At 41.7% G+C, this 14,357-nt stretch overlaps 2 protein-coding genes across 5 annotated transcripts in view; one reads left to right on the top strand and one right to left on the bottom strand.

Annotated features, from left to right (window-relative positions):
* Positions 1-548: 548 nt before the first annotated feature.
* Positions 549-12,914, bottom strand: syn1 (synapsin I). Of its 2 annotated transcripts, none has more exons than XM_007564927.2 (14): positions 12,822-12,914; positions 12,102-12,579; positions 10,481-10,538; positions 9,386-9,477; positions 9,140-9,296; positions 8,954-9,043; positions 7,656-7,718; positions 7,415-7,557; positions 7,232-7,306; positions 7,044-7,146; positions 6,807-6,956; positions 6,312-6,381; positions 5,730-6,213; positions 549-4,245 (listed from the first exon to the last, which is right to left on the bottom strand). In XM_007564927.2, the coding sequence occupies exons 2-14, from the start codon at positions 12,413-12,415 to the stop codon at positions 4,110-4,112; spliced, it is 1,935 nt and encodes a 644-aa protein (XP_007564989.1). In that variant the 5' UTR covers positions 12,416-12,579; positions 12,822-12,914; the 3' UTR covers positions 549-4,109. The 2 variants fall into 2 exon arrangements, with proteins under 2 accessions (XP_007564989.1, XP_007564996.1); XM_007564934.2 differs by having other exon boundaries at positions 549-4,207.
* A 103-nt stretch (positions 12,915-13,017) lies between these two features.
* The window catches only part of vgll4l (vestigial like 4 like), a 7,429-nt gene continuing 6,089 nt past the window's right edge, over positions 13,018-14,357 (top strand). Inside the window, exons 1-2 of one of the 3 annotated variants that reach the window (XM_016678250.1) lie at positions 13,018-13,103; positions 13,371-13,485. In XM_016678250.1, the coding sequence (XP_016533736.1) occupies positions 13,393-13,485 (93 nt within the window). In that variant the 5' untranslated portion in view covers positions 13,018-13,103; positions 13,371-13,392. Of the gene's footprint in view, positions 13,104-13,258; positions 13,490-14,357 lie in introns of those variants that run through there. The other 2 variants (XM_007564913.2, XM_016678253.1) reach the window with 2 other exon arrangements.

The following is a 14,357-nucleotide window of genomic DNA, read 5'->3' as shown; positions in this document are numbered from 1 at the left end:
AAGAAGAAGCACAAATAAGAAGAAGAAGAAGAAGAAGAAGCACAAATAAGAAGTTCGTATTTGGTCATAGACTTTATTGGACGTGTCCATGTTTCAATAACATATTCATTTTCACATGATATAGCTACATTGCATATAACATCTATTTCTCTTTTTACACTTAACTCAATAATCCACCATAAATTATACGACACATCGTCTTGTCTGCGACGATGAGGAACCTCGGGCGTTTGCACTTTTTCACATTTAGGGTGTAACGGTTTGAACATGAGAGGCATCAACTGACTGCTTTAACCCATTCACAGGTTCATAATGATCTTATATTTTCACAATGATTATACAGTGCAATAGGTAAACAATAAAGTCATCCGTATGAAAACAAACAAAAATGTACATTCACAGTCAAATATAGCCACAGTAAAGGATCCAAATTGGTGGAAACCCAAAGAAAAGGAAACTTCATTGCATTGCTGCCTCTGCTCATTCAGTGCACCTTGCATGTTTTATCAGAGTGGCAAAGAGGCCTCTGAGGGTAATATTTAAAAAAAAAAAAACAACCATCCATGGTAAATGCGATGGCTTGGTTTTACACATTGCTGATTTTGCTGATAGACTTGCGATAAATCAGACAATAATATGCGCCGACAGTGAGTTGCGTAATTTTAAAATGATACCCTGAATCACTTAATGCATAACATTACAAGCCCCATACTGTGGAACCTCATAGATTTTACAAAGGCAATGCCAAAAATAAGTAAAAGAGCCACTTGAATACCTTTAACGTAAAAACTGAACAATTCGCCAGCACACCTAACATCAACAAGCATGAAACAGCAGCAAGGGGGAGAAGCTCAGAACTCTTTACAGCACATCTATTCGGTTTGGACAATTTGCACATTAATGCACTGTTGAGCACAAGGAGTCACTGTGGCTACACGAACAGACCAATAAGCACAGGCAGCGTGAAGGAGAATCTGCAGAATCAATATTTTGTGATGACTCTCTACTTCTTTGAAAAAAAAAACAGAACAGCAGGTTATTGCAGCTCTACATGATTATTCAAATGGAATGCACTCTCTTTGGAAGACATGGTTAGCGTCTGGTAACAAGAGTTGATTTCCACTAGTAACCTGGATTTCTGCTGCGATTATAGAAGACTTCTGCAGAGATCCTTCATTACAATTGTTTTGCTGCTATCATTGCACACACGACTCTCACAATAACATTCCTTGGCTGAGTATAAGGGTATGTCCCAGTGAAAAGAATAGGAAGCAGTGTTGGAAGTAGATGTTGAGATTCATAAAACAGACTCAGGTTTGGAGTGCAATGCAACCACCCCCTCTCCCTTTGAAAGTCATTGTAAAACCTGTTGACCGTTTTCTAACTCCCGGTCCGTGCTGCTCCCCTCTGCAGCTCAGCACCACCTCTGAGAGCGAGAATAAGTGAGCTGTCGCTCCATCAAGTGCCCCATCAAATAAACCTGAAAATGCAAACTTCACACATTTGTGTATGACATTGTTTTCAAGTAAGATTTTTGCTGAATATCTGTGCAAAAGTATCTTAAACAACAAAACATTTCACGTCACGGCAAATGAAAAAAAAAGTAAAAAAAAAAAAAAAAAGGCATGCATGTCCCTCATCGTCTGTAAACAGCCACATTGTGCCTGAAAATGGAAGAACCTCAGCCACGCCCGAGTGTCACAATCAAGTGGACATCCCTGAGACAGCTCCATTTGATCTGACGTTCTTGTCTGTCTAAGGCGTGCTTTCTTTTGTAATTTACTTATTTATTTATTTTTATTTTCCTTCTTAAGGTGAAGAGCGTTTCATTCATGTGCAGCGAAAATTAATGGAAGGAAAGCGGGAGTGACGACATACCCACGACACCTACGAAGCTACTTTACTGACTAATCCACTACATGTGACGACACAGTTACAAGCGCCGAAGTGAGATGCTGGAAACCGCAACAGTTGCCTCCTATTGACATGCAGCTACGACATCACCGTGAGCAGTCGAAACGGCTCGAACACATCTAGAGCGTCTGCTAACACTGCGGGGAGCTGTGGAAGTGGACTGTACAAAAATTATCGAGGCAGGTGGTGGTGGGGTTTTGCACCTTTCGAGTCAAATTCCGACGATATTGAGATAACCAATCTATTTTCATTTCTGCCGTAGCCCTCAAGAGATCCAAAAAAAAAAATATTTTTTTAATCAACAGCATTTTGCTATATGCTGATTATTGGGACTAAAATTCAGCTGCTGATATTAACGTGGATAACAACTTTTGAGTGGGTTATAGGAATGTGTTTTGTCAGAGGCACAGGATCCCCAAGATGGGGGTCGGTACCCCACTGGGGTTCACAAATCAGGATGTGTGAAATCTCAAAGCCTTCCTCCCAATCAAAGCAAATAGCAAAACGGTTCATGTTTAGCGTGTACTCATGCTTTAAGAGTATCATAATGTAAAATAACATAACAGCAAGAGATAAAATAACATATTTGTTGCTGATGCTATTTGTATTGTCAGTACATCACTGTTTAAATGACTTATTAGTAATGCTTATCATTAACAATATCCCAGCTAAGCATTGGTTTCTTTAAGGTTTTCATGACATGATAACTTTGATGAAAATACCATAGTTTCATATATAGCAGCACCCTGTTAATGGAAAAAGTATACCAAGCTATGAAATGGTAATACATATTATTTAAAGCAGAAAAACAAAAAAATATATATATTAAGCTGCTTCAAAAATGAAGTAAAATATTGATTATTACAGTTGCAAAAATGTGAAAAGTGGGGAGCAACAGATGTAAAATTGAGAGCTTGGTGCTACTTTACGCTTCAAACATCGGGAGAAAACTCGGGTCACTCTCTGCCATTTCATCAAAAATGCTTTAGAGGACAGGAACAGGAAGATGAAAAATGTTTGTGATCTAGTGGCCATTAACTTCATATCCCTTCGTGTGGGATCCTTCTCACTCCATATTGAGACTTTTAGCTGCTCCCATCTGACAGAAAATACATTCTGTCAAGATACAGAACAAATATGAAGAAACTATTTTGTCTCATTTACATTTTCTCTGAATGAGAGCTTGTTTTAATTTCATTAGGATTCAGTTGTTATTTGTTAGCAATTTTGGTTTAGTATTTAGCTGAGATGACTTTTTATACTTTTAGTGCTATCTCGATCTTTACTGTCTTGCTTTGAGCTGTTTATGAACCTTTGAAGCAATGGTTCATGGGAGTTTTATATCGTAACTTCCTAATTACCTGCAGCTAGCTGAACTGTTTAGCTAACGCTAGCTTGTACAAGAAAAGGAAGGAGTGGAGATTATAGCTTCCACTGTGCTTTTTTTTTATTTCCGTCTCCTCCTCTGCTCTAATGCTACACCAAATAACACTTCTGTTATCTTAGGAATAAAACACAACACTCTTTGCCTTTGCATTAGTGAATTTGCTCTTAGGTAAAGTTGCTACAAGAAGGTTTACAACCCATTTCCTGTATTCGATTTTGTTTCCAAAAAAAAAAATTCCTAACATATCTTTTCAAGAAAATGGAGTGTATTTCTTTTTTCACTTTTATTTTAGTATAACTTGCGGTAATTGTCACTAGATCAAGATTTTACAAAGGAATAGGAAATTGTTTTATACTATTTTCCTCATCCCAATAACAATTGTACAGTCCTTCAGTTTTTTTGACCACAAATACCACAACGGATTTACAGCACCAACAAACAAGAGGAAGCAGTATTGTGCTGCTTTGTTTCTGATTTTAGTTAATGGCTGTCGCATGCACATATATAGGCTTTTGTGAGGTTTGCCATGATGACCCGGTTAAGCTTTAAGCAAGGAGAGAAATGTCTGAAACATCACATCATCTGACTCTATATTCTACCTTTTTGTCCACTTTAATAGATATTAACTGTTTGGGCAGTGGGTGTCAAGTGTGTACACTTTCATATCACACTCATAAATTGGAGATTCTGTTGGTCCTTGCTCGTTTCCGGAGTGGGGTGTAGAAGGGGTGTCTGTCCATCAGTTTGCCTGTCTGTTTTTCTCTCAGCTGGAGGAGAAGAAAGAGGGATGGGAGGATCTGATGCCAGCTCAGTCTGAGAAGAGACTGGCAAAAGATTTGCGTAGATTGCGTATGGTTTCAGCCTTCACCTCGTCCTGGCTAAGGCTGGCTCGGGGCGCTGGGGTTTCTGGAATGTTGAAGGTATTGGTAAGAGACTGGGATTTGCTATAAAGAGAGGGAAATGGCAATAGAGGAGAAGGAAAGGCTATTAAAGTCATGCAGCAAACCAATGGAATGAAAAGACTGGAGCAAGGCAAAGAGACAGAGAAAGAGAGAGAGAGAGAGAGAGAGAGAGAAAGGAGGAAAGACTCATTAAAAGATGAAAAAGGGTCATTCCTTCTCCGGGGTCATTCAGAATTACCTTATCATTTCAAGTCAGCATTGACATGATATGAATAGTGAATGACGTTGTTTGGATGCACATTGGTGTGTGTTTTGTCTGGGATTGATTGTGAAAATATTTTGTCAAAATACAAATGAACAGAAGCCAAATAAAAAAGGGGGCATCAGAAAATTGCCGGCTAAAGAACGGAAAGAAACTCGTACGGTGTAGTTGTATCTGTGAGTAATGGTCAGCTTTTGCTTTTAGACCTTTTTTGACAATCTGGTGCGGTGTTGGTGGTTATTTCAAAACCAGAAATATTCCGCATACATTTGTCACGAGCTGTTTGTGACTTTTGCATTCTTGCTTTGTTGCAAAATCGACCTTTTTTTATTTATTTTGCATAAGATTTATTTCAGAAAGCTTCAATAATTAAAACATCTTGCCCTGCGTCCGATAAAACACAGGAGATCCAAACTATGATACAACCATCATGTTTAGCCACCATCATATTTAGTAATGTGGATATGGTTTCTATTCTACAAATTGTGTTTCTCTTAATACAAAATTCACAACCAGTGTAATTTGAAACATAAAACGTTATCCATTAACCTGCCAGCTTGTTGGTATCATCTTAGCCAACTTCCAGGTGAACACCTCTGTCCTAGTATTAGCACATTTGACCTTTAAAAGTAGCAGTGGGAAAGGTTCTCACTTCAGTGAATTCTGCAGGTTGACCACTCCTACAGAAGATAGAAACTGTTCTTAGCTTCATTCATTTCAAGATAGGGTTGACATTTTTTCCTTTTTTTATGTCTATTTTCTCATGTGCTCAGATATGCAATTCAACAAATAAAGGATTAGACTTTTATAAGTACCCCCGTTGTGTCAACAGAAGTCTTTACCAACCATTTATTAAGTTATTACCTGTAATTTGGTGTTTAAATGTGTCCCTGAGAAAGTTGCTTCAGAACAAGGATTTTAATACTTGTGTCACCTGAATTCCCGTTTGCTAAAAGCTGCCTGTCGCTTTAATGTTTCACAACCTCACCAGACAATCTGACATGTTTCTGTTTTGTAAAACTAAATGACCAATGTAGGAATCGATACAGCATGCACATTCAAGCGGATAGCCTCTGTGTGAGCAGATTTTTATTTTTTTTAATTTATGTTGTTTTACATGTGGCATGCATGCCTCAGTGCAGGCAAAAAGAAAAAAAAAAGGTAAGAATAGACATTCTGTGGATGTCAGTTCTGAGGCTCGAAAAGTACAAATGAGATGGTACTGATCCAGTTCGCTGTTCTGTTCTGGTGAACGGTTACTTACTTTAGTTGTGGAGTGCCGCCCATAGCCGGGCTGTCCTGACTGGGCTTCTGTGGGGGCTGGGGCTTTTGCTGCAGAGGGGGACGTCCCCCCGGGCCACCCTGACCCTGGGCAGCGGGTCTCGGCTGCTGGGTGGTTGGAGGCCCGGGACGGGTTGGCTGGACCTTCTGTGATCCTCCCTGTGACTGTTGTCTAGGGAGTGGGGCCGGTTTCTGCTGCTGCTGCCCACTGGGAGGTTTCTGACCGGCAGAAGGTTTCTGCTGCTGGGAGACGGACTGCTGCCTCTGAGTTTGAGGGGAACCTCCCTGGCTTCGCTGAGGAGCGCCCTGGCCTGGGGCTCGGGTTTGGGTTGAGGGGCCCTGGCTGGGCTTGGCCTGAGAAGCGGGCTCAGCGGTACCCGGGCTGGCAGCAGACTGCTGAGCTGGTGCGGGAGGCTGGCCCTGAGGCTGGGGCCGCTGCTGGGTCGGAGGACTTTGTTGAGGACCACCTGCAGGAGGTAAAATAGGGCACCGCTCATATTCGTACGCCGTGATATTACTTTGGTTTTGGCTTTTTCAGTAAATACCAAAGATCAGGATAACGTACCCTGAGGGGAGGGGCGCTGTTGAGCCTGTGGCACTCTTGGCTGTGAGACAGGCTGAGGAGAAACTGCTTTCTGCAAAACAAACAGATGGCTCAGAAAATGTCGCATCTGCCACAATGTGTACAAATTATGCAGGTGGAAACGTCCTTATAAAAGATTAAAGTTGGAGGTAATTGTAACAACGCTAACTACTGAACTGTTATTTATTAAGTATGAACAACATCTTCATATTACATGACCACTCTTATCAGTTTTCTACTTTAAATATAAATTGTATCTATTTTCACATAAAGAGTAAAACACTGTAAATTGGAGAGGATGAGCACTACTTTAGTCAAACACAGACCTTCACACCTTTTCCTTCATTTCAAGAAAAAGCAAAGCAGAAACATATTGTGACAGGAGTTGCAATTACAAAGAAAGATGGAGAACAAAAGAGTGTTTTTTTGTTTTTTTTCTTTGCTAGCATAAGCGTATTGTGCACGCAGTGTAAGCACCTGTGCCGGCTGTCCCGCTGCCGCGCGTACCGAGGAAGAACTGGGAGTACGTGGAACAGTCTCTTGCATCTTAGAAACCACAAGTTCTGCAATCTGAACTCGATCCTCATCCTGCTGGTCCCCAATCAGTGGCATCGAACAGTCGTCAACCTAAAATGAAGCATAATGTTTCAAATTGTAAGAAACACCCACATAAAGGTAGGCAAACATCAGCATGCTCGCACTGCAGCAAAGTACCTCGATAATGTAGTCTTTGCCATCTTTACCGTGTAGAGCCTCCACAGCACAGATGTCTAACCCGCCAAAGATGTCTGCGCATGAATCCACCCACAATTTGTACCTGCAACCATGTGGTCAGTATGAATTCAGTTATCCTGCGAGACATGCCGTTTGGATTTTAGTAGCGTTCAATCACGTCTTCTTACTTGTCTGACATGGCCACCTGCTCCAGCATAGAAGAGCCCGTGTTAGTTTTCCAGTTTCCAGAAATGGAGGTTCTCCTGGTAAAAAAAAAAAAAAAAAAAACGCAGTTTATGACGCACTTCCAGTGAGGTGAGTGAGAGTGAAACGTGACATTCGAAAAACACAAACACAGCGAACTGACTCACATGTAAGCCTTGTAGTTGTTGCCAATCTTCTGGATGCGGACGTCATACTTTGCGTCAATGAAAGGCTCGGAAGTGGCGTAGGTCTTGGTCAGCGCCACAACACTGGCGATATCTTGAAAGTCATACTGATTGTCCACTTTCACCTAGTCGGCAGGTGTGAAAACACGCATTTGTTAGTATTCGTTAGTCCCATATGCGATGTGTTCTACATAACATAAAGGGCTGATCATTCCATCCCTACCTTTCCCATTCCTGAGTGAGCATGGCCCATCTTTACGACAACAGGGTACTTAGGGGCGCTGATCTGTAAAAAGAAAACAAAAAAAACAACATTATATTATGAACTACCACACCATTTGATCCTAAATCCAAAACTGATGGCATTTGAAGAAACTGGTTAGAAAAAAACAAAGTATTATCCTGGTAATTACGGAGTGTTATGTAAAATCCCCTTTTTTGAGCTTTAGATCATGTTATGATGTTATTCCTTCATCAAACCCAGACTATTGTTTTGACTTATTCATGCACATTTGAGAAATCTTAAAACTTCCGTGGCAACCATTCATAGGTACCTTTGACGCTCGCTCACATAACGCGCCGCCTATTTCCACAAAGATCCTCCTTGGAGCTTCAGTCTCCAGCCGAGCTTCCACCCCACAAAAGCAACCCCACCCACAAAGCTCCACCAGTTCTCTTTATTTACCTAAGTGATGCTCAATTTGTCCTAAAGATCCAAAAGGAAAAACAATCCCGTTGCCATGACAGCACCACCATCAGCAGTCGATAGAAAGAAGAGTGGATCCATGCTTTCAGGTCGTTAGCCTAAAATTAAGACTGGTTCGATCAGGCGACATTTTTCCAATCTGACATTCTCTAGCTTTCTTGGGCCTTTTCGCTTCCTGTTGTTAGCTAATCTTCTGCTGCTGTGGTCTTTCTGCTTCAAGGTTCGTCAAGGTATGTTGGTTTTCCACATATCTTGATTGTAATGAGCTAAACGTGCCCTTTGTGTCATCTCAGCCAGTCCCGTCATTCTCTCCTAACTTGTGCCATCAACAAGACATTTTCATCCACTCGGCTCCCGCTCGCCAGATGTTCTCACTTTTTCAGATTGTTTTCTGTGAACGTGAGAGATGGTTGTGCATAAAAATCCCGGCCGAGGATACCTTCATTACGAAAATTGCTGAAGAAAACCCGTGTTTTTGTAACATATCGTTTCTAATGATTAAAACATCAATCGCTTAATCCAACAGAGAAGACACACAGTCATTCTGAAGACTTGAAAGCCAGCCCAGTTCTGTCAGCCTGAGACTGCAGGGGTGTAGATGACTGCTCTGCAGCAACAACCTCAATGTTCCCGACACTGACTCGGCAGCCCAATAATCAGAAAACTCTGCCACGGCAAACAAAAAACCCAAACAGATATAAGCTCACGAAAGAAAAGTCAGAATGGCTTTAGCTGCTATGTGAAATAAATCATGAATTACAGCTGGACATCTGACGCCTCCGGAAGTGGCAAAGAGGAGATTTCAAGGAACTCACCATTTCCTTGTGATTTGGATAGTAAACCTGCTCGATCAGTGGGAACTCCTCCGGGCCCAGCTGCTTGTGGAGTCTTGACATCTGAGCAAACTGAGGGAGAATTTAACCTTGAGATGCCACTCCGATTGTCTGTACATCTGGAAGCTGCTCGCCGTGGACCGAACAGAGTCCGTAAGGACTACTTACCACCCACGGTTTGTCACAGAAGTTATAGACAGAGTGCAGGGTGTTAACGCTTGGCAGTCCAGCGTACTGCAGTCCGATCACCATGTTGCGATGGTCTCCGTTCCTGTCCATGCTGAAGGCGTGCTGCCTGATCAGCACAAAGTCTGGCCTGAAGGATCTGGCACAGAGGGCACGAGGGAAACATTGAACGGAATTGTGAGAACCTAAACTTTGCAGCAGGAACTCCAAACTAAAAACAGGACTTACTTAGTAACCTTATGCCCATTCCTGATGGCGTCCATGTTGACGTTATAGGTGCCGCTGGCGTTGGCCACTAGGTTGATCTCTGAGAACTCTGCCTGGGAAGAACAACATCAAATTCAAACCCTTTTCAAACGTATAAAAATTGCATTAACTGTGAGGGTGCATGAGCATAAATAATAGTTAATCCATCAGCCAGGAAGACTTCTTATAAGCTATTTGTTTCGGAAGAGATTGATTTACCCATCTGACATGCTGCAAGATTAATACTAAGTTCATTTTGTCACATTACTCTGTGATAGAACAACACAAAAATCATTATTATTACAGGTCTATCAGCTCAAATCCAATTGAAATAAAACAAAGTTTGCAGCATAACAAAATGTCAAAAGTTCAGGGGTATAAATAATTTTGCAAGACACTTTAAGTCACAGCCGAGAGTTAAAGGGACCAAAATACACACGGATAAAAGTGCCTGAGGCAGAGAAGATGATTTTTGAAACATCTGGGCGCATTCCTGCTCCTAGCATGCTATAAATAACCACCGGTTTAAATCTGCAACCACAAACACCACTGGGCAACATGTTTCTGCTAAAACTACTAGCTAAATTACTCCTGGTCAGTCATCGGGTCACATTAACAGGCACGGTTCTTGCGTACTGTATTGGATCATTCATAATGACTTCATAGTGTATTAATAAGTAAGAAAGTGTTTCACTGAAAATTAATGCAGCTGTGAGTATCAGCTCTTACTCGATAGTGAAACGGACCCTGAGACATTTATTGTTCGGAGCTCTCTGTGAACATGCCAGCTCATTAATAATGCCACTGCTTTTTTTTTTTTCTGCCAAGAAAAATAAACTGTACGCTAGGAGGCTTATTTCTGTTATAAGAAGATCGAAGGCAGTGTTGTCCATTGGCAAGCAAAACACGCTACAATCTCATGAAAAAAAAAAAGAAAAGGCATGCAACATCGCTCTCACTGAAGACTGCATCAGGTGAACTGCTTGGACGATTTCTTTGCCCTCGATCAAACTTTCGTTTTGTAAATTCACTCTCCTGCTGCGGAAATAACACTTAACAGTTGGGTTTAAGACCTACCTGTTCTACTTTGATGTCAAATTCACCGTGAATCTTTCGTCCTCTGAAAACCTTCACCCTGTTGAATGTGAAACAAGGAGGTGAATCGATGTGTTTGTTTATGTTTGGGAACAAAATGAAAAACAGTTCAAGCTTTTTTTCTTTTCTTTTCTTTTCTTTTTTTTTCCCCTCCAGCTCAAGCAGGACATTTTGAAACTGGGAACAGTCTCGTCTTTGACACATTCAGGCTGCTGACACTTCAAATTAAATCTGAAAGCACAACTTAATTTTTTTTTTGCGACGCTGAGATTTGCATATGATAGTGAGTCATTTTTGTCTGCTTAGTTATTGCTTTTTGAAAACTTGCTGCGCAAACCTTCACACACTTTGTCACAAACTTAATTGGATATTACTGGGATTTTATTTAAATAGTGCATACTTGTGACATTGAAGGAAAACAATACATGGTTTTTAGAAACTAGAAATGTAAAAGATATGGGAGAATTTTTTTTATTTTTTTTATAACACAACTTTTCACTTTAATTGCAGCTACATGATGTTTGTGTCATGTCGCTATAACCAGGCTTTGCGCATCTGGAGGCTGATGTTTTTAGCTCAGTGTTCTTTGTAAAGTAAATCAAACTGAGTAAGATTGGAGTGTCTATGAAAATTTAGTTTGAGGTCTTGTCTTGTCCAATATAACATTTTCAAATACTTTGATCTGAGCAACTGCAACTGCAAGGTTCTGAGGCTTGATTTCTTCTAACCAGAGCACATTCTTCTACGATGCTTCCCGTGTTCTTTCACGCTTTGTGTCAAACTCTATACGTTGAACTTCTTCAGGCTTTACTCTGTTCCTGCCGCTCATCCGTAAAGGTCACGTTTGGGGAGTTAATGAGCCATAGTTGTCCACTCAAAAGATTCTCCCGTCTGAGCTGTGGATCTCTGCAGCTCCTCCAGAGTTAGCATGGGCCTTTTGGAAATGCTTCTGATTAATGTTAGGTTGCGTTTAGGTGGACGCTCATGTTTTTGTATTCTTGTCATTTTTTTCCCCAAACGACAATTGGAAAAACGGATATTGTTTTATAAACGTTGTTACAACTAAATTAGGCATGACGTGTTTTTTTTTTTGGTCTATGTGGTCTATCTAACAAACCTCTGAGAACAAAAAAGTATATACATATTAAAAAACGATGTATTCTATTCGTTCTATTTCATTTCACAATCATCCATAAATAAAAAAATGCAATGAACATTGTGGTTGTGATTTGACAAATCAAGAAAAGATTCAAGGGTTGGGGGTGTCAGTGCTTTTTCAGTGTAGTATAACTTTCACACCAATCAACGACCGACTGCAACCTGGCTATGTTACATGATGCAGATGCAGGGTTTTCTTTCTTTCTTTTTATGTTATTTTATTTCTCTCCCCCCTTTTTTTGCATGCAAGGTTCATCTTTGCCATGTCACAAGCACAGGAGCATCCTCCCCATCTAAGCACGAAGCCGTCTGGCAGCTTCACGTGGAGAGCCTCTCGGCATCACCTGAATCATATGACCTTCCAGATCTTGTACCACTGCAGCCCACGGTGGGCTGGCACACATTCTGTGTCTAGACGGGCCGCTGACGCGCGCCGCTCTCTTACCAGTCGGTCTGCTGGTCGTCGATCACCAGGAGGATCTTGCCGTGGCTGGAGACGCCAGCCCGATCCGCCGCCTCGGATAGGGTTGCTGCCGCAGCGGCGGTGGTCTGCTTGACAGCATTGGATATGGAGGAGAAGAAACCGGAGCCTCCTCCTGCAGGCTGCGGCTGAGCGGCGGGCTGGCGCCTCTCCGCCGGCCCGGGCGACACTGCGGGGCTTTGCTGCGGCGGGTCGGGGCGTTGGAGGTCGGTCATGTAGCCATTGGGCAGATTGGACATGAAATTACTATCCGAGAGACGTCGACGCAAGTAATTCATGGTGGAGGTTTGTTGAAATGACGTAGAGAGAAGTAGGTCCAAAAATAAAAAAATTAAAAAATAATAAAAATCCCACCTACTGACACAGAACTTGGTGTTCGTTCGGTGAGAAAAATAAATGATTGGACTAGTTTCCCATGTGCATAAACGGGAATCACCGCCACCTAAAAGAGAATAAAGTCGGGTTTTTATTAATTAGATGGTGATGATTAATAATTTCAGGGTTTTTTTTTTAGAGAAATGAACATAGTAAGAGATCGTGACTGCTACAGCAAAGAAAATCAGCCTGCAGCTAGATTACAGCTGAAATATGCACAGGTTAAATCACTCGTTTGAATCATATTAAATACGTTTAACGAGGCTCTCCCGCAATAAATTAAGCATCAAGGTATTTGCTGAAGCCTACCTGGGAATGTATCCAAAGTGATCCGCCCCAAGGATGGATGAGGCGATGGTTTCCTACTGGTCAGTCACAGGAAAAGCCTGCACGCAGGTAACCGTCATGTCCTCTGGGCGCAGAGCCAGGCCGTGCATCCGACTTGAAACCGGAGAAATAAATACAAGCTAAAGTCTTCCCAGCATCCCCGCCGCCCTGCTTCCCTTCAAGACCCAGTTTTTTCCGTCTGCCCTGCGTCACTCCCCAGTCGTCCTGAGGGAGAGGAGGCTGCGAGGCTGGACAGTTGTCAAGGTAACGAGAGGATGCAGGAGCTGATTTCCGGTGCTGTTCGGAAGTTAAAGGCATGCTTTTAAAATCACATTCTTTTTTGACGAATTTCCTGCATTAGATAGCATTTTAAAAAGACAAGAATTTAATTGACACGTGCCTACTTATTTACAGTAGGATGCTGATAGTTAAAATAAATACAATTCTTATCAGACCAGATCTTCCTGCTGATCTGTCCAGCATTAATTGTGAGGGAGAATATCAGACTTCCTGTGTTCCGGCTGTGTTTAGGTGCATTTGATGCAGCAGCGTGATGGGTAATGAGGGTGGTGCTGATGAGAGCAGTGACAGGGGTCGTGTGCCTCTGACACGCGTGAACCAGCTGCTGACTCCGCGGGACAATCAGGTCGGTAGGTCATATGGGATCCCGTTGGGGGCCAATAGAAAGACATCTATTTATTGCTCAGGTGCTCGTTTGATTTTCAATACGGTCGATTTTTAGTGATGCGCCATCTGTTGGTAATCAACAGACCACCCCCTCTACATATCCCCTCCCGTGGGAGCCCTGTATCCTCTACTGTACTATGGAAACTACACCGTGGTGGAAACTTGACGATGATCACAAGGGAAAGAGACACTCCTGCAATTCTCTCTTGAATCATTAATATAGTGGAGGGTCAATGTATAGCTCCCACTCTGCTCATAAAATAAACCAAAAAAAAGAGTGCTTATCTCTGGATTTTTGCAAGTTTGTTGACCTGTAAACACGTCATCCACAAGGGGCGTCTCCAGAATGTTTATGTAAGGGGTGACCAGACATAACAAACTAAAAGCCATGAAAGAATTACATGAGTTTTATTTTAATGTCAGAAAAATAGCTCTTGAAAAAAAGAACTAATATGATTCTTGATTTTCTCAAGCAACCAATGTGTCTTTAAATTCATGTTGTCAGGAACACGCTTGCAAAATGTAGCGTCAATGATTTTTAGGGAAACACCAGCGAGTACCTTGTTTAAAGTTTAACCACTCGTTTATTGTTGTTTACACAGATGTCTATGGTTACAATGAAACCATTTTGGAACAATGACGGCCTCAAGTGAAAACGAGATTCGCAAAGCAGAACTTAAGCATATCAAACAAAAGTTACAGTGATGTGAACATCACATCACTGTGAACAACATGTGAACGTCTGTCTGGTTCCCCAAGAGGGAGCAGGCAGAAGAGTTACACAAGAGTGTGTGTGTGTGTGTGTGTGTAATATATATATATATATATATA

Source organism: Poecilia formosa, unplaced genomic scaffold (genome assembly GCF_000485575.1).
Source record: "Poecilia formosa unplaced genomic scaffold, Poecilia_formosa-5.1.2 Scaffold5, whole genome shotgun sequence".
NCBI lineage: Eukaryota > Metazoa > Chordata > Actinopteri > Cyprinodontiformes > Poeciliidae > Poecilia > Poecilia formosa.
Note: the sequence above shows the minus strand (reverse complement) of the source record. Positions and strands in the feature narration are given on the sequence as shown.